Genomic DNA, 22,539 nt, shown 5'->3' with positions numbered 1-22,539 from the left:
TCTCCTCCATGAAACTGTGAGCTCCTTGAAGATAGGGACATTTGCCTTTCTTTGTATCCCCAAACTCTGAGCACAATTCCTGGCACACTGAAGGCACTTAATAAATGCTTGTTAATTTGACTTTGCCTGTAATGGTAAGAAGGGTGGGACTTTTTTACTGTTTTCTCTTTTGGAATGCTAAGGTAATCAAGTACCTTTGAGTCTTGACTTTCAAATGTAAATGGCAAGCAAAGTGGGACTTTTTGCTGTTTTTTGTTTGAGTGCTTCTCATCACTGAGGTAATCAAGTGCCTTTGATGAGTCTTGCCTTTGTTTCTTTGACTGAATCAAGAGTTTTTGATGACCTGCTCAAGAAACAAGAAAGCTGAGTTCACATGGGTTTGAGTGGCATGGCTGTGACGCCCTCAGACCCTGAGAAGGGTTTATAAGATCTGAGGTTGGTAGTTTGTTTTGGGGCTCTCACTCACTGGAAGAGTGTCATGTGATTTGACCAGACAAGACTCTGGGTAACCATCACTGGTTTGTGTTTATTTGCTCTGTTTAAATAATGTATACTTGTAATTTCTGTTTGTATACTCTCTGAAGTTCAGGGTGCTGGCTTTTTCCCTTGAAACTAAGTGAATGATATATGTATGCTTAATTACAGTAAGACTATAAACCCCTTAAAGTTGCTTTCCTTAGAAAAGCAGATCAAAGAACCTGTGCTAGCAGCCCTCCTGTGAGCAGGTATTACTGGTATTACACAGCCAAATTGTTGTTACAATGTCTTAGCCCCTGTAATGGTAATGTAAATTTGAAGATCTTTCCCACCCATTAATAGGCCCATGTGACCTGTTTGTGTCACAGGAAAGCCTAAGTCACATGTGGCAGGATGAGCTTGCTGAACAAGTGCAGCTGGAAGGGTGGAACATAAAATGCTCAGAGCGAGTTAGAACCATGGAGGAACAGGACACAGGCAAGGAGTCAGCTAGGATTTGTTAGTATTTGTGGGAAGGCCCCAGCAGAGGGGAAGGCTAATAGGATTTCGAGGCTCCATGCTGTAATAATGCATTTGAAGTTCCTTGCTGCTATGATGAAGAGGGCTTATTGGTTTTGGGATTTGGTTCTCTGGTGCTGTGCCTGAATAAATGTTTTACTTTTTCTACCTTCTATACGCTTGCCATTACATTTGAAAGTCAAGACTCAAAGGTACTTGATTACCTTAGCATTCCAAAAGAGAAAACAGTAAAAAAGTCCCACCCTTCTTACCATTACAGGCAAAGTCAAGTTAACAAGCATTTATTAAGTGCCTTCAGTGTGCCAGGAATTGTGCTCAGAGTTTGGGGATACAAAGAAAGGCAAATGTCCCTATCTTCAAGGAGCTTACAGTTTCATGGAGGGGATAATATGCAAACAACTATGCACAATATCAGTTGTTAATGATCTTGGGAATTGTTTCACAGAAGAGATAGTATTTTAGCTAGGCTGTCAAAGATTGATAGGAATCCAACAATATAGAATACCTACAATACAGAACTACACAGGCATATTCACAATTATCGTCAATGTTGTGAGTATTACCTTGCTGATATAGCCCCTTAACAGAATATAACCTAAAAGGCAGAATCATATCTTAGCTAAATGTCCACTATCCCCACCAAGGACTTAGCACATTATTCTTCCTTCATACATTATGTGATTGATATGTATTTGTTGAATAAAGTGAATTACAACATATGTGAAGATTATGATCAAAGCATAACACTACAATTAAGGTATGTCATTCTGCAGGGAACAGTGGTAAGAAGTAGTTCAATGTACTCCTCAATAAACATTGTCATGTATCTATTGCATTCCCTACCACCAACTTTCCAAAAGCAGATATAATTCTTCAGGTTTCCATCCTCAACTGGAAATCCAGCATTTTAATAAACATACCACGTTCACTAAACTATGAGAATCAGTGGGCAAATCCATTTCAAGAATTAACATGCTGAATCCTAATTATACAAAAGAAATCAGAAACAAAAAAGAAATGGGAAGAAAAGACAACTTAAAACACTTATAAATTGGTCTGAAAGGTTTCTTTGCATGGACTTGCTATGCAAAAATACTAGTGGAAATAAATTGGCTCTTTTCCACAACCTCCTCTCTCTATGGTTTTGTTACACTTTCAGATAACCAAAAGATCAGTGCTTTGTCTGAGGATCCATAGAAGTTTGATAAATATTACCTTAGATTCACTGATCTAAAATAAAATTAGTACTAGGACATAACAACTAGAAAAAAGAAAAAGAAATATTTCTACACTGCAATGAATACATCTTTGACTAATCTATCTTCCACTATCTCTCAAAGTCTAAAACAGTACAGAAATTATAGAAAATTACTTAATATAATTATGAATATATGCAACTCCCAAACTCCTGAATTCTAATTTCACACACACACACACACACAGCCCCTTCTACAGGAAGGCATCCCAAACTTATGAAAATTTGGAAAGATCATGCCAATTCAGAAGTCATTTCTTACTGCTATTAACAATGCCTTCCAGTCACCGCCAGAATTATTTTCTTCTTCTAGCTTGTCAGAGCCATGGCCTCCTTCCTCTCGCCACAACTATGTTCCTGTTATTTCTGTGAGATGTGAAGCTTCTTTAAACATAAGGCTAATTTGTGACTCCTCTCTTCCTTTTTTATGACCTAACATCCAACAAGGGACATGATATTAAGGGTCTCCCTGATCAGGAAATAACAGATCAATTTCCTGAAGAAAACTCCTTTGACAGTAAATCTTAAGAATGCAATCTCTGCAACGGAAATTGGGGACTAATGAAATATCTCACACACCTTTAACTTCTATAGATGCTCCAGGAATTTTGATTGGTGACAAACACATTTCCCTAATTAAAAGAGATTACTCAAGGATGTTCTCATGTGATTAGGAAGAAGCTGAACTAGTTTAATACGTGCCAGGCTAGGCACTGGGGATAGAGCAACAAAAATGACAAAGTCTGGAAGGACCCTTGAAAATTGCTCATCTAGCCAGGGATAGGGAACCTGTGGCCCTCTAGGTCCTCAAGTGCAGCCCTTTGGCTGAATCCAAACTTCAAAGAACTTCTGTGAAGTTTAGATTCAGCCAAAGAACTGCACTTGAGGACCTAGAGGGCCACATGTGGCCTCGAGGCCACAGACTGCCCACCCCTAATTCTAGTCTGACCCATCATCTTACAGATGAGTAAGCTGAAGTCCAGAGAAATTAAGTGACTTGATACAGGTAAAGTGACAACAGCCTGAATTTGAAACCAGTTCCTTTGACTCCAAATCCAGTTCTCTTTCCCTTGCACCACTGCTTCTTCAAGAAAGGAATGTCAGTATAGATAACATGCCAAGATAGGCTTATTCATCAACAAGCATTTATTATGTGCCGGCATGAAGTAGAGAGCATGTGAGGGGCAAGAAGATGATAGATGTGAGAGAAATTCTTGGGGCTTACAAATCTGGGTGATTAAAAAAATGGTGATGCTTTAAAAGAAATACAGAATGAGGGGAGAGGGAAAGAGATGGAGAAAATGAATTGCTTTGGATATGTTAACTTCAGATGCTTACCAGTGGGAAATGCCCAATTGGCAGTTGGTGATGTGGGACATGAGCTTAAAAGAGAAAAGAATCCATATAAAAAGGAGTCATCTGCTTAGAAATAATAAATGAATACATGGGAACTGATGAGATCACTAAGAAAAAGGATATGAGAGAAAGAGAAGACAACAGGAACCAGAGGAACACAGTTGGGGTGATGAGTATGATGACCCAGCAAGAGGCTGAGAAGGAATGGCAGGCCAGAAAATTAAGAGAGCACGGCATCATAAAAACCCAGAAGAGAGGGTGCACAGTAAGAAACATGATCAAAAAAGTGCCAAAAGCTGCAGAGTTCTTGACTAGGACAGGGCAGTATTACAATCAAGTTAATTTACAGATTTAGCATTACATCAAACTACCAAAAGGATACTGTACAGAGCTAGACAAGACAATAACTAAATTCATTTGGAGTAAAAAAAAAAAAGGACCTAGAATATCAAAGGAAAAAACAGGGGAAAAAAGTAGCACATGCAGATATCAAACTAAATTACAAAACAGTAATCATTAAAACTACATTAATACTGATAGAAAAAAAAGAAAAGCAGATCAATGGAACAGACTAGACAAGGAATCATCAGAAATTACTGAACTCAATATCTCAGTGTTTGATAAACCAGAAAACATAAATTACCAAGGAAAAAAATTCCTTATTTGATAAGAATTGTGGGGGAACCCAGAAAGCAGTCTGGCAAAAGTTAGGTTTAGACAAATATTTTGCATCATACATCACAATAAATTTTAAATGGATACATTACCTATATATTAAAGATGATATCATTAAAAAACTAGAAGAGAAACCAATCAGACACCTTTCTTAAACATGGGTAGGGTAGGAGACAAATTCTTAACCAATTAAAGGATAAAAAATAATTTCCAAACATACGAAATTGAAAAACTTTTGCAAGAAGAAATCAATGCAACGAGGATAAGAAAAGAACCAACCAAGTAGCAGGGGAAATCCTTTGGATCTAATCTCTCAGATACAGATCTAATATTAAGCTATATCTACATATCTGTATTAAAGCAAAAATCTTTTCCAAACAGATAAATGGTTAAAGAATACAAACAGTCTTCAAAAAGAACTGCAAACCATTAACATAAGTATACTCTAAATCACTAATAAAAGAAATGCAAATCAAAACTACCTGGAGGTTTTATCTCTGATCCAACTAGTTAGCAAAGATGTCAAAAGATAAGAATAGTCAATATTGAAAGATGGAAACACTGATGAATTTTTGGTAGAATTGTAAATTGGTCTAACCATTCTGGAAAGCAATTTGGAATTACACAGAGAGTGTCTAAAATGTTGATACCTTTAGACCTTAAGATCCCACTTCTAGGCATATACCCCAAGGTTCAAAGACAAAATGATCCCATACACAACAAAATATTTATGGTAACACGTTTTGTGTTAGCAAATAAATGGAAACAAAGTAAATGTTCATTGACTGGAGGATGGCTAAACAAGCTGAAGTACATAAATGTAATGAAAAGTACTGTTAGGTAAGAAAAATTGAATAAGATGAATACATGGGCAAACATTTGAATTGATGCAAAATAAAGTAAGCAGAGTCAAGAAAACAATATACCCAATGATTCCAAAAATGTAAATGGAAAGAACCACGCACAAAAAAAATCAAAAGTAAGTGTTTTGAAATTACAAAGATCAAGTATGGCTCCAAAAAAGAAATGAGAAGGCAGGTTTCCCCTTCCCCTTCCATAGTCTGGGGAACCTATGTGTGGAACACTACATATAATATCAGCCTTTTCAATGTGTTAATTTTGTTGAGCTTTTAAAATTCTTTAATGTAAGAAATAGATCGTTAATAAAAGGTACAGTTCAAGGGGAAAGTAACTTTAAACAAAAGATATCAACAAAAATTTATTTTTAAAAAATGAGCACTGAGAACAGCCCAACCTGTGGACAATTAAGAGATCATTAGCAATTTTGGAGACAGCAATTTTAAGTGAGTGATGAAGCTAAAAGCCAGACTACAAAGTGAGTGAGAAGAAAGGAAGTATAAAGGCAACAAAAGTGCAGACAATTTTTTTTCTAGGAACTGGGCTGTAAAAAGGAGGAGAGATATAGACAGCAGCTTGAAGAAATGGCCAAGTGAAGGTTTTTAACATCAGGGGGACAAATAGGCATGTTTACAAGCAACAAGGAAGGAATTAGTACCTAAGAGGGAGGCAGAAGTTTGAAGAGACAGAGGTGATGACAGGGAACCTAAAAGTGATGAGATCAAGAGTACAAGTAGAAGGGTTGTCCTTAGTAAGAAGGACACTTATCCTTTACACCAATCTTTAAAGGAGAGGATGGGGGATGATTTGATTTTGAGATGCAAAGTGGGAAGAGGGAGCTCACTGTGAATGGCTTCTATTTTCCTCAGTCAAGTCTTCCTTTGCGGAAGAGATGGGGAAATGGAAAAGAGAGAAAGGTTGGGGGTTTAGGAGGCTTGAGAGAATGCTTTCAACAGCCTTACTAGAATAGGGATGTCAATTAAGAACAGGTCATACCATAAAAATATTAGAAGATAAAATACCTTTCACAACTACGGAATTCTTTACCAAACAAGAGATAGAAATAACAAAAAATAAAATAAATCATTTGCATTACATGATATTGAAAAGCTTTTACATAAAACGAAATCAGTTTGTATCAAATACTTCATTAGGATCTGACACTTAAGACATAAAGGGAAGAAACAAAAATACAATACCAAGGACCACTGGCCATTGGACACAAAGAAAGGGTTCTCAAGAGAATGTCTGCAAACTATTAAAAAATTACTTTACATAATAAGAAGAATGCAAAAATAAGTCTGAGATTTTATCTCACATACAATAAACTGGCAAAAATTGTAAGACTGAAGTATTGGGACAAATACACTGCTGATGAAGCTATGACCTGATTTAACCATTATGGAAAACAAATTGAAATTATGCTTTAAAAAAGTGTGTAATATACCCATACCCTTTTTGATTACAACAATCTCACTTATACACAAAAATACTCATAGCAACACTTTCTGTGAAAGAACTGTAATAGAGTAGGTGCCCATCAATTGTGAAATGGGTAAACAAATTGTGCACATGAATTGTTTTGTTTTACACCAAAACTGTAATTCAGTGTGAGGCAGGTGTAAAGAGATACTTACCCAACCAGATTAAAATGTAATTGGGAAATGTTTAGCAAAATATAAATATAATACAACATAGATAATGTTAATTTGTAGTTTTCTAAGTCAATATGACCCTTAGAACACATTTCTATTTGAATGATTGGTATAAGGAGCTTCCCATGAGGACCTATCGAAGGTAAGAACTAAAACCAAGTATTTCTGATTCTAAGGCTGGCTATACACTATGGTACCTCCATTATATTCATATACTTCATACAGTACCTTGAAGAGGACCCTATCTTAATGAACCATAATAAACAACAAATAGAAGAATTCAGAAGCATGGGAAGATTTATATGAACTAATAGACAGTAAAGTAAGAAAAACCAGGAAAATAACATACACAACGAATACAGCAATGTAAAAGAAAAGAACAAAAAAGCTAAACATTCTAATTATAATGACCAAGCTTGACCCCAAAAAAGAATTGAGAAAATGTATCCTCCTCCCTTATTTGAAGAGGTCAGGGTCTAAAGTTGTGGAATTTGCATATAGTCTCAAACTCTGCTGATGTGCTAACTCAACTGAACTGCTTTTTTTCCTCCTTTTTAAATCAACAGATGGCTTACAGGGTAGGTAGGGACAGATGTGTAATGTGATGTAAAAACTGAAGCTGTCTGTAAAATTGGGAAAAATATTTTTTTAAACTGGAAAGGGAAGCAAATGAAGAGATTTCGGTGGAGGACAAGGGGTTTGGGAGAGATTGGCTTGGTAAAAGTACTGAATAACGGAGGGACTGCAGAGGCCACTATGATGCCAAAGAAATTTAAGACCAATAAGATACCAGGAGAGACAGAATGAGTAATGTCCAGTGGAGGAAATTCTGAATTCTTAATCACTTAATGAGAATGCTGGTGGATGATGGTAAGATCTATATGTAGCTGAGGTAGAGGATAGGTGTAGGTAATGGGAGCTAAGAGAGTTGATAAATTGGTAAGCCACAGTATTTAAGGAAGCATTAACAGGTATATGGAAATTCCCTAGACAAGGCAAGGGTTGGAGTGAATTTTATGAGCTGACCTGAAGGCTGATAAGATAACCACAACCAGGACCTGGTTAAAGTGACAAATCTGGAAGGAATATACCTTAAAGGAAGACAAGGTGCTAGGTAAGAGAAGCAGCAAAGATCTAGAAGAACAGTGGTAAGTAAGGAGGATGTCTTCTCCATCTTCTTGGATAGAGAGTAATAAGGAGGAGGGAGAAAATTAAAAAGATGTATCCATTGCTGGAAAGGACTGCCATAGGTGCTGTAGGTCTTCTGGAGGAGGCCAAGTCTCCATGAGTATCAGAAGATGAAAATGATATGAGAAGAAAAGCTCTAAAAAGAAGGAAAGTACGGTAATGAACAAAGAGGTTCCAGAGAACACAGTGGAATAAATGGGCAGAGCTGGATTAGGGCATGGGAGAGTTAGAGCTAAAGTGGATGGGGAAAAAAGAATAGGGCAAAGTAGCAGGTGACAGAAGTAGATTTTGCTTAGGCAGCTAGGGATTCTGTTATCACCAAGATTGGAGGAGGAAGAAATGAACATAGTACTTTATGAATGGGGTGTTCATCCCCAAAAGGGAGCATGGGCCTAATGTTTCCGAATCTCCCTAAAGGTGAAGTCCTGATAGCAAGAAACAATGGAAAGAAACAAAGAAAAGTACAAGTCTAAGGCCTTAAGGATAAGTATAACAAAATCTAGGAGCACAATTCCTTAAAAAAAAAAATCACTAGAACAAGAACAGACTATTATACATTCAAATTCCTATTACTTAGAATTATTACCTACAAAATGTTTTATAATCTTTTATCAAGTAGAATATACTTTACGTCTCAATTTATTATAAATTGTAACCAGTACTTCCATGTTGAACAGTTAACACTGTATAATTAATGCAACTAACTCCCATACACTGCAGACTCTTATTCAATATTAATATCTTTTTATTTTTCCATGTGGCATTTAAGAGTACAGCCTTACTGCACTAAGAGATCAAATGTGAAGGAACCACTGGACCACTCAATGGCAAATGGATGTCCCGTCACCCAAAAAGCCTTTCCCCATCTTTTAAGTGATGGATGTCTACAACATTTCTTTTCTTAACTATGTGACCCTATCTAGCCCCTTAACCTCTCAGTGCCTCACAGAAAACTTCTAAGACTATGAATTGCACAATATCTGCTAATCTACCTTGGTAGAGAGTATTTCCCCACTAAAAAAAAAAATTTGAAAACAGAGACTATCTGTACTTTTCATTATGGAAAGAAGAGATACAAAGAAGACTATGTCTATGATGCAAAAGCCTTCACTAAAAGCATTATAAAAATGTAAAATATCTCCCATCATCTATATAGAGATTATATACTTCATGAGTTACCTACAGTCAATACTTAACAAAAAAGTGGGATGTCTCGTGTGTCCAAATGAAAAAATGAGGAAGTCTGAAGTTTATCTACCAACCAATTTAACGGATTTACTTTTCAATATAGTAGTTTCAGGCCCTCTTAAAAAGTAGAATAGAATTCTGCCCCATCTTATCCCATTTCTGGAAAGGAAATTTTAATCCCAGAGTTTTTCTTGGACGACCTATAAAGTATCTACACTACTTCCATCAACTAAGTCCCCATTCGGGAAATCTATATTAAAGACTGTATTTTAGAGGGAGGCAGCATAGTACAATGAATAGAGTTTCGTCTCAAAGCCAAGAGGACTTGAATTCAAGTCCAATCTCTGACTCATACTGGCACAGTGACCCTGGGCAAATCACTTAGCCTCCCAGTCTTCTAGGCAACTCTCTAAAACTAATAGTTGCAGAGCAGGTACCAACAGGCACTGGTTGTTTCCTCACCAGGCAGTTCTTTATTTATACCAATGAAATCACAGGTCCAGTCTCTATTCTTATATATAAGTGTTTATGTAGTACATCCCAAAACCAAGTATAAAAGATTTTAGACTAGTTGTGATAATGACAGGCACTGTGGCACAAATAATTGAATAACTGAACATTATTCCAAGTATCCATGGAAATTAAGGAACCATGAAAAAACTCAACTCAGCACAATGGACTATTACACATGCTTGGTCACTCTATTTAGACCTAACTTTTATAATGCATATCTAATTCAACTGCCAAAATAAAATGCAAGTGTCAAGACTGAAGAGTTACATGGTGACTAGTAATTTTTAAAACTGCACCTACTACTGAGCCACTTATCTAGTGGTAAAGAGTCCATGACATGAACCTTTACTTTCTTCCTTCTATGGACATCAAAAAGTAATAAATTACGCTAAACAGGCCAAAAAAATTTAAGAAAAACACAGACAGTCCAAGAGGTTGTGCCAATCCCACTAGATGGCACTAAGAGAGGGAAGTAACTCTGTTTTCTGAAAATGCAAGTAAAATCTCTCAGGTCTTTGCAAAACTGAAATCTGTCATGGGTTCTTCAGAAGCATCATTATGAGTATCCTGAACCCCAGTAAGGGAATTCAAGGTGAGGAATAAACTTTACCAAAAAAGCATCCTCTTCACTACACTTCCCTTCCTTCACCTCAAATAAGGGCATGTAAGGGTTACAATGACTTACTAATGACAGATAAAATAACCTGAAAGCCACCACAAAATGCAAGTGTTTTCCTCAAATTCCACATATGATATAATTTCCTAAAAAGTTTCTTTCACAGCTTTCCTGATATCACAAACCCTTCTACCTGCTCCTTATGGAACATCATTCCTTTCAATCAGCATAGTTTTCTTATTGGGAAATAATAAAACTATACACAATGAACGGTATAAAAATAAGTACAGCTTTTTCCCCTTTGCACAGAGATACCAAAGCAGGACTTCTCATTTGGCAGTCAGAAAACTACTACTACATTAAGATTTCCTGCCACTAGCTACACTCTGCCATAATCTTAATTTGAGCATTGAAACTGTCATTCCTCCTCCATCTCCTCCCTCATACGCCCTCATCCACATAGACATAGCCATTTTTAATCTTAAAAATCCAAACAGTGAGGGACAGATCATGGAATCTAAAACTGAATGAGATCTCAAACATCATCGAGTCATAGTATAATAGATTAGAGCTGGAAGAGACTCCAGAGGCCATCTAATCCAACTTCTCTTTCTCCACCCACCCCCATCATTTTACAGAGGAGGAAACTGAGACCCAGGAAAGTTAAGTGACTTATCCAATGTCATACATGTAGCATAGAATAGTGAAGAATAACAATAGTTCTCATTTATATAGTGCTTTAAAGTTTAAAAAGTTTAAAAAACACATTACATATATTATCTAATTTGATGCCTCAAATATATATACTTTGAAATACACATACATAAATATGCACATCAATATTTAGTATGAATTATCTCACATTTCTCTCTCACAAATATCTAATTTAACACTCACTCTTAATAAATCATCTATCCTTCCCTATTTTTCCAGAACAGAACTTGTAGTTTTCTACCACACAGTATTCCAATCTCCTCATTTTAAAGACACAAGAAATTGAATGACTTATAAAATGTTGCACAGGTAGTAGGCAACACAGCTAAGAATGAATCAATGAATGAAAAAGCACTTATTATGGAGCAGACACAATGTTTAGTAAGCACTGAAGAAGCAAATACCAAAAAATGGGACAGTCTCAAACAATTGAGCTCACATTCTAGTAGGGGGAGACCACACACCTAGAAAAGCGGTGACCAGGGAAGGGCATTTTGGCCTGCTTTGGTATATTCAGCCATAGAACACTCAACTGACAAGCTCTTTCCACTAGCAAAACTGATATAAGTACTCAAACTCCAAGCCACACCAATAACAACAAAGTCCAATGAATTTAAGCCCCAAACATCTTGGCCATAAACTTACACTATATAATATCTAAGAATCTTATTCTCCATGAGGACAATAAAGAAAAAATTGGATGTACATGGCTTTCTAAATCAAAATATTCTTTGCATATTCAAATGAACCAAAGTGTAATATTTTTCCAATAGAAAAAATCTCTCATGGAATATCTTAGCTGAAGGTACAGGTTACACTTTAATCACATTTACTAATAAGTCAGTACGTGAAACCTGACTACACAATGTCTAAGTATATAGCTTCTTCAGATTGTTATAAAAATCAAGAAAAGTAGATTTAAATGCCTATAATCCCTAAAGAGAACAAGAGCTACAAAGCTTGCACTAAGTCCATCAAACCCAATCATTTACCACCAGCAACCAAACCTGTAAATAGATTCATATACATAGATGCACATCAAAAGTATGGAGAAGCACTCTAGAGAACATCTTCTACCTTAATAAGAATTCACAAACAAAACTTAATCTTAAATAGGTTTGTTTTGTGCAATCAATTCACCAACCAGTTATGATACATGTCCAATGACAGCAATCCTCGGTACTATCTCCAAGCAAAAGCTAATTTACTACAGCAAAGAATGATCCACCATATGGTGATCCACATATGAAATTTTTTTTTTTTAATTCAAACCACGCTTCTTGAACCCAAGTCATCTGGGACTTTGGATTGTTAATGGCCTTTAAATTTACAAAAATGTACTGAAATACCTATTACCCAAAATAATACACCTGGCCAGTCCTTAATCTCATTCCATTCTCCAAACCCTCCCTAAAGAAAGTCAAACTATGACGGAGAAAGCAGGCTGAACAGGGAACTAGGTGGAATCTGCTATATTGTAGAAGGAGGATTTTGCAGACTTATGATTCTGCAGAACTTCAATGCTATACTGTACAAGTACTGAAAAAGTCTCAAACTAGAAAGTTTAAGAACTACAATGTACATGATACTACTATATAATTCATAGTATTTTACCCAAGAAAAACAGAAAAGCTTGACAAACATTAAGTTAAACCTGACAACAGGTGTGTGTATTTTTAAAAAGAAAATCAATGGTGCAAAAAAAAATCTGATTTACAAAAAGTATGTCAATGACTAGCAGAGACAGAAAGAACCAAGATCTAACTAAGCTGTTCTCAAATAGGTGAACCATTCTGATTCGCTCACACTCATGCACACACATACATCTTCATATATATACAGATAACATCAGTGTTTAACATAGACTAAGAAATGTGTTCTTTAGCATCACTTTTACTCACCTTACTAACACCTACTCCGGTAAACCTGGCCTCTAACAGTTCTTGCCGCCTTGGGTCCAAGCTGTGCAATTCTTCCATCATTTCTAGTAGAAAAGGAAAAAAAGATGTGAGAATAAGAGAACTTCAAAGTGGTAAAAACAATTTTTATGTCTGACAAAATTCAAGAGTGATTTTATCATTGAATGGTCAAAGGGAATTCTCCCCCTCAAAGTAATACAGTATACATTCAGCAATAAATGTTATTATGCTACAAAGAAAATAAAATGGTATTTAGAAAGTTATCTTTTGTAACTTTAGGAATGTCTTATGCACCTATAAATCTGAGGAACTTTAGTTGTTAAGACTGAAATATCTTAGTCTTTTCTTAAAACTTCTCTGACATTATGAAAAGCAAGGGGCAAAGGGTATAGGGGCTTGCCCCCTGCCCAACAAGAAAAGATATAAGCAAATGAATCTGGACAGGTGGTTTTAGATTTTTCTTTCCCTAAGAGATAAAGATATGAATCATTAATGACAATGTCATAAGACTATAGAATGAATCAGAAGCCACAGACAACACTAAATAATACTATGATTTCTCTGAAGAGGTCTCAGGAGAAAAGGCCTTGCTCATTTTTAATGTAATGGGGCACTGATGGTAAAGTCATCCTTCAGTGAAAGTAGAGTATACGTATCCATACAGAAAATCATCCTTTTTCTAATTCTCTTTTTTTCTGACCACTCCCTGCAGCACTATATTTCCCTAGATTCTACACATCTGTCTTTTAACACTCCTTCCAAATAGGGAGGGGCAAGAGTACATCATATTTTAAATTGCTCTTATTATCAAATAACATACAAGCTGCTTTTAGCAAACCTATTCATTTATATTCACGGACTAACCCCTACAAATAAGACCCACAGGAAATCCCTGACACAAAATCGGGGGGTGGGGGGGCCAGAGAAGAGATGTAACACTATTACAGTTGACACCTTCAAAAACTCAGTTAACCAGTCAGGAGGATGCAAATAGGGGAGGGGGTGATAGGATGATTTTAAAGTTCACGGGACCCATGATTCAAACCTCTCCTTGGCAAGCTAACATGCCCACAACTTCCAGTAACAACCAATATATACATCCTTCCAGTTTCATTTCCCCTCCCTTGCTGAATCAAGAGCCTAGGCCATAGGAGAGCGAAATGGTAGCTATTTTAAAGTTTCACCGCACCTTCTCCCTGCCCCCATTACATACACAAACAAACACATTAAAGTGTAGCGGAATTCTCCTAGGCGGGAGGGGAGGTAAATACCACAAAAGACTTTAAGCTCCCCTCAAATAACCGGCCTTCCTCGAAGTCTCGTCCTTCCCATTAACCGAGGCCGGTTTTGCAAAAGGTGCATCCTTCTCTCAAACCACGAGATCCATCGGATCTTTTCCAACTCCCATCCCCAGCCCAGGCCTACAAAATAACACCTCGGCGATTGCTACGTTTAATGTCAAATCACGTTTAAAAAAAAAAAAAAAAAGCTCCTCGTCTCTTCTCCAGCCTCGGCTCCTGGTGAGCCCCGGGGCCGGGCAAGGGACCTAGCCGCTCGCCCGCTCGCCCGCCCGCCCGCCTGCCCGGGGCCTCGGTAGCGCAGCCGCCGGCTGGGGCCTGCTCGCGGAGCCCTCTGCCAGCCGCCTGCAAACTTTCCCCAACTTCGGCCCCACCTGTCAGGCAGGGCAGGGCAGGGCAGGAGGCCGAGCGGGCGAGCGGCCGGGCCCCCGGGGGTCGAGGTGCGCTCCTCGGTCTGGTGATGCCCAGGCTCTCCCAGCAGCTCCCACCCGGGGCCGCTGCGGGGCCTTGGCCTGGGAAGCCTCGGGCCCAGGTCCGGGATCCATGTGCACAAGGGGGGCCCGGGGACGGTTACGAGAGCCCCGGGCCCACCCGGCCCAGCCTCGGCCTCAACCCCGGCCCCGGCCCGGCGCCTGCCCCGCCCCGGGCTTGGCTCGGCCGAGCTCTCACCTGCCGCCGCCGCCGCCGCCGCCGCTCCTCCCTGGAGGGGCCCCGACCCAACCCGACCCGGCTCCGGGCCGCTCCGCTCTTCCCCTGGGCAGGCCCGGGGCGGAGCCGGGGCCTCTCCTGAGCGCCGCAACCCCCCGCCCGGGCAGCCGCCGCCGGCGCCGGGCTCCACGCGAGGGCGGGCGGGCGGGGGAGGGAAGGAGGGAGGGAGGGAGGGAGGGAGACGGGGAGGGGGAGGGGGCGGGGAGGCCGCAGATCCCCGGGCTCGCGTACCGAGCCGGCCGCCCGAAGGGGGCTGGGGCCGGGGAGGCCGTGGGGGGCCGCGGAACCGGCCTCCTGGCGCCGGACAAAGGCCGGGAAAGGCGCGGGGGGGTGGGGGGTGGGGGTGCCGGGCCCGGAGGTGGGGCGGGGGGGAAGCCCGGGTGAGGCGACGCCGGGGAAGGGGGGGGGGGGCTGGGCTGAGGAGGGTCGGAACCGCAGATGCCTAGGACCCGCCTCCGGCCCCTTAATCCGGATCGGTTCGGTCCGGATTAGTAGTGATAGGTGTAAACACACTAGTGAAACCGCGTGTTCCCTCGCGAGATTTGCACGGCGGAGAGGCGGGGGTGGGGGGGGGGAGACAGTGGTGGTGCCGGTGGTGGTGGTGCTGGTGGTGGTTGTGGAAGAGGGGGGGTGGGGGGGGGTGACAGAGCCTCTGGTGGGGGAGGGGGAGGGAAAAAGGTGGGGGAGGGGGCGTCCCGCTGCCCGGACCGCGCCTCAGCCAATCAGCGGTCGGGCTGGGCCGGCGGGCAGGGGTTAACGCGGCGCCCCGGCGGAGGAGGCCATAGTGGCCGCTGCCTAGCACAGCAGCTGCGAGAGGAAAGGTGGGCTAGCCAGCCGGCGGATTGGCAAGCGGGCGGGCGGCCTCCGTCCCAGTCGGGAAGCAGGGGCCGGAGCGCGCCCTCTGGCCGCAGTGGCTGCGGCTCCCCGGGACAGAGTCTCTGGAGGGGGTCCTCGGCTCCCTCCCTCCCTCCCTACGAAGTCTTTGTGTCACCGGCAAATGCCTCCTCGCATACGCTGGGGGATGACTGGCGGGGGAGGGGAGCGGGGGTGAAGCCTACTCCCTCTCTTCCCCATCCCGGGGGTCCAGCGGTCTGTCTCTTGGAATCCCCGGGCTCCGCAGGTTCTAATCCCAAGGGAGCGAGAGCTGCTTCTCTGAGGGAAGGGTTCTAGAGTGACAGTCCTTAGACTTGTGGGGGAGGGGTTAGGGTTTCGGAGCATCCCCCAACCCTCCCCACACAGGTAATTGGATCTTTTTTTCATCATTATTATTACTATTAACGGGGCTGGCCTACCCGTGCAGGCGAGTCTGCCACCCACCGCCAGCCCCGAGATGAGCCTCCTCCCCGCCTTGCGACCCCTTCTTCCCTCTTTTGAAAGTTGGCAACCATTAATTCCACGTGGAACGCTGTCGGAGCGAGCCCACTTGAGGGACAAAGGGTTCCCTGGGGCCCAAACGCGCCCCCATACCCACAATTATGCAGCTGTCTGAAAGCGGCGGGGAGGAGGGATTAGGCGCTGCAAAGGCTCTCCTCCCAAAGGTGCCGGGAAGGAGCTTACTTTTCAACTTTTAGTAAAAACATTGAACTCTGAGGGCACCCGAGAGGGCCTGGGGAGAGGGGGAGGGGAACGGAATAAACGGCCCTGCCCCCATCACTGAGAAGTTTTCCCCTCCCATTGTGTAATGAGAAAGTTGAAAGGAGGAGTTGGTCTGCCAGTAGTAGGCCATACTGAAAATGGGGGCTTGTGTAGTGGGGTGAAAATAGTAGCCATTCTTATCACCAAGTACAGAGTAAAGAAGGACACTGCGATCTGGCTCCCATCCACGAGGGCTAGGAGATTAGCGTCAATAAAAATGCCCTCTTTTTATTTTCCTCGGCAGCTTCCTCCATCAGATTGTTATAATTGAGGATCACAAGAGTAAAATTCAGACATTATTTGGCAGATTGGAGACTTCCCTGCTTGAACTTTTAAAGAGATGGGGAAGTTCTGAATGGAGCTTTTTATGCCAATTACTCCTTACGTTCAGGCTGACTGCAGAAAGAGCAATGGAAGCAAGTTCCTTATTAATTTGACTTCCTTCTCCCACCTTCCATAACCTGGGGGCATATTCGTGGAGGAAAGGGAGAGAGGGAAGAATCATCACAATATCAGTGAATTATTGATAGAAAATCAGGGTGACCCTTAACCTTACGATACCGTCTAGTCTAGTCCACTGACCTGTCGGGCCCTCCTGATTCCGAAAGTTGTTGGTGCTCACCCTGGACTCACAGAAATTACTTTGTAATTGTTTATCTCTATACACGTTGTATCCTCCAGTCGAATTTAAGCTCCTTTAGGGCCCAGACTGTTTCCTTTTTTTTTGTCTTTGTATCTCCACCCCCTAGCTCTGTGTCTTGGAAATAGTAGCTAGTTAATGTTTTTTTTTTAATTATTTAGAATACAGATGAGGAAACTGAGGCCCAGAGACAGTCATGGACTTGCCCAAGTTCACTGAGGTAATAAGCAGCAGAGGAGCATTCGAACTCAGGTCTTGTAATTTCAAATATAGCTGTTTCAGTTATACCACTCCTGCCCATTAAACCTACAAACGTTTTCCTATAGTGTTAACATCAGCTTTGAAAAGGGAGCAGATGAATTACGGCAGGAAACAGGACTTAATATTAACATATGAGGCACAATACCTTCTACCAAGACTTAGGGAGGATGATGAAATATTTTCTGACTACCAGTGAGCTATATTAAAATTACATTCTGATAACCTTTAGACTCTTCCATACAATGGATTCTTGGTCTTGGCGCCATTAAAAACACCAAACTTTCTAAATGCACCCCCAAATTATGTTTTAACCTAATGTTAAAAGGAACTGTAGAAGTCATACAGTTCAACTTACCACTCAAAGTGGGAATTCCCTACAATAATATACTCTATAAGTGGTAAATTAGCCTCATCTTGGGTACTTCCCATAACACAGAACTTCCACAGGTTTACAAGGCAGCCCATTCCATTTTTGAGACCATTCATCCTTAGATAGTTCTTTGTAATAGTGAGCAGAAATCAGTTTCCTTCTTAATTCTTCTCTTTCTACCCTTGTCAGCTACAAAGAATCTAATTCTTCCTTATGACAACCTTTCAAATACTTGAAATAGGCTAATACTGTAATAGATTTAGAACTAGCCAGGAACTTAGATGAATTAATTGTTCAACAAGCACTTACCATGTGCTAGGCACTGTGCTAAGTGCAGGTAATACAAAGAAAAGTAAAAACAGCCCGTTCAAGAAGCTCATAATCTATGGGCAGCAATATGCAAACTATGTACAAAAAAAGATATACATACATAAATATACATGAAGACATATATACATATATAAGGTAAATTTGAAATAATCTCAGACAGAAGGCACCAGCATTAAGGACTAGGAAAGGTTTCTTGAAAAAGGTAGAATTAGCTGATTTGCTGGAAGCTAGGAGGTGGAGGTAAAGCGAAGAGCATTCCAGGCATGGGAGACAGCCAGTGAAAATATAGTCAGGAGGTGGAAGTGTCTTCTGCCAGAAATAGCAAAGATCACAGTGTCACTGGATTGTAAAGGAATAGCAAGGAGGCTATGTCACTGGATTGTAGAGTATGAAGAGAAAAGTGTAAGAAGATTGGACCAGTAGGAAGGAAGCAGGTTATGAAAAAGCCAAACAGCAGATTTTATATTTGATAGATGTCATCTAATTCAGCATCTTTATCTTGTAGATGAAGAAACAAAGGCCTGAAAAATTGAAGTGACCAGTCCAGTCACACAATAGTAAAAGTGGCAAAGTCAGGATTTGAGCCAACATCTCTCTAGATTCAACAGTGCATATATGTCTCCTCTAAGTCTCTTCTCCAGGCTAACATCTCCAATTCCTCATATAGCTTAGTTTTCAGAACTTTTTAGCATCCTGGTTATCAGTCCCAGGGCAAACTAGTTCAAAAATGTCTGGCTTAAAATGAATATAGGATTTTCTTTTGAAGGAATAGTTTGGAACATAGAAAAGATCTTTTCACCCTTCTCTTTCAGAGACTGGGATTATTCTTCTGTAAAATAAGGGGACTGGGATGGATGACCTCAAAGTTTCCTTCTGACTCTGAGAGAATGGGTTCCTTATCACAGCCATGCCCTTTGTGGTCCACATCTAGCTAGCATACCTAAGAATTTGATAGGTTCTATTAGGCAAAGTACTCAGGTACTGTAGTGATAAGTATCTTATAGATGAAAATAACAAATGTCAACAGTAGGAAGGACATAGGAAATATTGTACATCATTTCCTGGAGAAAGGCAGATATTTTCAAAGCAAACATTCTTGCTGTTATATGGTTACCTTCTCATAACTCAATTTGACATTGGCTATGCGGCCCAGTTTGTTAAAATAATATTGACCTTAGAAAAGCAACATTGCCAGGCTCCACTTTTCTCTTATGTTACACACTGAACTGCATTTCCTTCCTAAATTCAGCCCCTTAGCAGCCCCAGACCTGAAGGAATAGGCCAGCCAAATAGCTACATGCCTTGAGAGTGCCCAGACTTTAGCTATCCATATGTGGCTATAGCATTGATAGGGGGTTTCCAACTCAGAGAAGTATGGAACTGGAAAGAACTAATAAGAGATCATCTGATCCTGAGCTCTGCATTTTGGCAGGCAGGTAGACGACTAAACAACCTATACCTAGAACAAATCACCGTAAAACCATAGTTTTTACACCAGAAAGAATCAGACTTAGAACTGAAAGAGACTTAGGACTTAGAGCTGAAAGAAACTTTAAAGATCCTCTAGAACAGCAGTTTTTAATCTGAGATCCATTTACTTTTTTTTAATTTTATAACTGCATTTCAATATAATTGATTTCTTTTGTAATCACGTGTATTTTGTTTTATCCACTTAAAAACATCATTCTAAGAAATGGACTATAGGCTTCACCAGACTGCCAAAACAGTCCAAAAGGAAAAAAACCTCAAAAATCCTTTAATATAGAGCAAGTACCTCATATACCTTCATATAGAGCAAGTAGCTTGTATAGATGGGACAGCTAAGGCCCAGAGAAGGTAAGAAGCATGCCCAAATTTACAAAGGTAGCTAGTAGTAGACCTCAGATTTGGGCCTAGGTCCTCTCCAAAACTCGGGCTATTTCCACTATGGTATTTCAGCTAATCCATACTTCCCAACCCCAAACATCCTACTGGCCAGTAAAGTGTATTCTATATTTCTCTTTCCTTCCCCAACCTCAGCTTAAAAGACCTCTCAATAGTTGAGAACTTTAGATGGTAGGGACTATAAGTTGGGAGGGAGGAGGAAGCAAGGAAGCCTTCTGAAGGAAGATAAAGAAGAAACATTTTATGAGAAGACAACAAGGGTTTCACTGGCCAAAAAGACAACCAATTTAAGCCGTCTTTGTTTCTAACAGATATATACATAATAAAGGTAGGAATGAGGTCTGGAAGGATGGAGAACAACAATGTTACTTGTAGCTACTATGGCTGTGTAAGGCCAATAACACCAGCACACAAAGAAACTGCTAGCACAGTTTCTTTGATCAGCTTTTCTAAGGAAAGCAACTTTAAGGGGTTTGCAATCTTATATTAACAAATATACATATATCATATATCATTCACTTAGTTCAGGGGGAAAAGCCAGCACCCTAAACTTCAGAGAAAACACAAACAGAAATTACAAGCATACATTATATAAACAGCAAATAAACACAAATCAACAGACAGGCTTCTAATTGTCTGACTATAGCAATACATACACAGTTATCAGAGAGAGGGAAGCACCAACATCTGGGTTTTCAAAGCTGGCTCGGGTAGCTCCTTAACGGCTACACAGTGTCTCATTCGATGAAATCACAGGAACGCTCTTCCAATGAGTGAGCCCTCAAGCAAAACCTCTCCTCCTGCGGTTCTGAAAGTTCTAGCTTAATGGCTACCCTCAGAGTATGTGTGTATATATATATATATATATATATATATATATATATATATATATATATATATATATATCCTTTTTCAGGGTCAGAGGGCATCAAAACCATGCAACTCAAACACACGAGACCTAGGCCTTCCTGTGACTTAAGCAAATCACCAAAGATTCCAGATTCAAAGACCTTGATTGAAACAAAGTCAAGACTCAAAGGCATTTGATTGCCTTAGTGCTGAGAAGCACTCCACAACAAAAAACAGCAAAAAGTCCCACCCTGCTTGCCATTACAAACAACGAACTTGTCTCCTTAGTTTACCCTTTGTTCTAGTTGTGATTTATTTGCATGGAAAGTCGGAGAGGATCTTGGAAACACTTAAATCTAAATGGTTCAGTTATTTGTAACAGGGCAGTAATACCAAGAAAAGGGATCACCCGGGGTACTCTACCTAGCTTTTGTTAGATGTGTGGCTATGATTAAAGAATAGTCAGCCTTCTTTTCACACTGTAGTTGAGATAACTAGCAAGTGATCTGGGAAAGGTGAGCCCAGAAGCTAGAAAGGAATAGATACTAAGCACCCAACAAATCCCAGTCACCAGAGAGCAGCTGAGACCAGTGGAGCAATGCCTATGTGGAAAAAGAATCCTAGGGCCAATCCCACTACCTATAGCATGTATCTTTACTGAAAAAAGCTATGAGCAGAATAGATATTACTACCCCGAGGGACTATGGGGAACTGTCTTTCCTTGTGGGAAACTTTGTCTCTAGGCAAAACAATAGAAAGCCCTTGTTTGACCTGTAGTAACCATATCCTATGTCTTTTACGTGTCCCCAGAATATTCTAACCATTCACAATTTTATATAATCCTCATTTGTCTTATTGTTTTCTCAATCTAGTATGAAAGGCTATAAAATGTTCAGATTTTACCCTACTCAAAGAACCTTTGTATGTCTGTAGTCTGACTCTTCTCTTGCAGCTGCAAGAAAAAAATGCTTTGGCTAAATAAGAATTTACTGATTCTGATAGGGTGCTTGTGCTTGGACCCTAATTCTAACATCACATTTTCTCTTAGCCTCTACCTAGGTTCCTGTGCCTGTGGCAGAATTCCAATTTCAGAACACATCTAGTTCTCAAACATATTCTTTCCCAGGCAGCCTCTCTAGCTAAAGGGCAGTGTGCCCCCAAATTATCTCTGCTTCTTCCTCAGTAAGCAGCTATGCCCAATTATAGATTGATTCAGGATGCTGATAACTGACTATACACTGAGTCTAACACATAATCTAGACATAGTCAAATGTTTACTCCCTTACATTAATCTTGTCTAATAAGACACCTGATGGAATCCACCTGGATATTCCCAGTCAGCCGTGAACTTTTGGTGACTTAGTGACGTTTCACAGGCGAAACCACACCCCTGGGTAGCCCCTCTTTGGGCTATTTCCCAGTGAATTCTGGGCAAGATACCTGCGCAGTAGATGCAAAAGGTACATGTTCCTTTAAGAACTGACCACTCCTAAACCACTCCCTGATCCCACCGCAGAATACCTAATTGACAGGTTTCATCCCTAAATCTTGTACTTAAACTTTCCCTGTAGCCCTGTATGGTTGCAGGTTCCCTAAGAACTCTTGCCTGCTTTATTTACGTAAAGCGTAAT

At 40.5% G+C, this 22,539-nt stretch overlaps 1 protein-coding gene across 3 annotated transcripts in view; it reads right to left on the bottom strand.

Annotated features, from left to right (window-relative positions):
• TLK2 (tousled like kinase 2) overlaps nucleotides 1–15,030 on the bottom strand; it is a gene marked incomplete at its 3' end in the record, with an annotated part of 165,637 nt that extends 150,607 nt beyond the window's left edge. For 2 of the 3 annotated variants that reach the window (XM_036754613.1, XM_036754616.1), the window contains 2 exon segments: nucleotides 12,916–12,998; nucleotides 14,901–15,030. In XM_036754613.1, coding sequence (XP_036610508.1) covers nucleotides 12,916–12,996 — 81 coding nt within the window. 3 annotated transcript variants of the gene reach the window in all.
• Nucleotides 15,031–22,539: the final 7,509 nt, after the last annotated feature.

Source organism: Trichosurus vulpecula, chromosome 4 (genome assembly GCF_011100635.1).
Source record: "Trichosurus vulpecula isolate mTriVul1 chromosome 4, mTriVul1.pri, whole genome shotgun sequence".
Taxonomy (NCBI): Eukaryota; Metazoa; Chordata; class Mammalia; order Diprotodontia; family Phalangeridae; genus Trichosurus; species Trichosurus vulpecula.
Note: the sequence above shows the minus strand (reverse complement) of the source record. Positions and strands in the feature narration are given on the sequence as shown.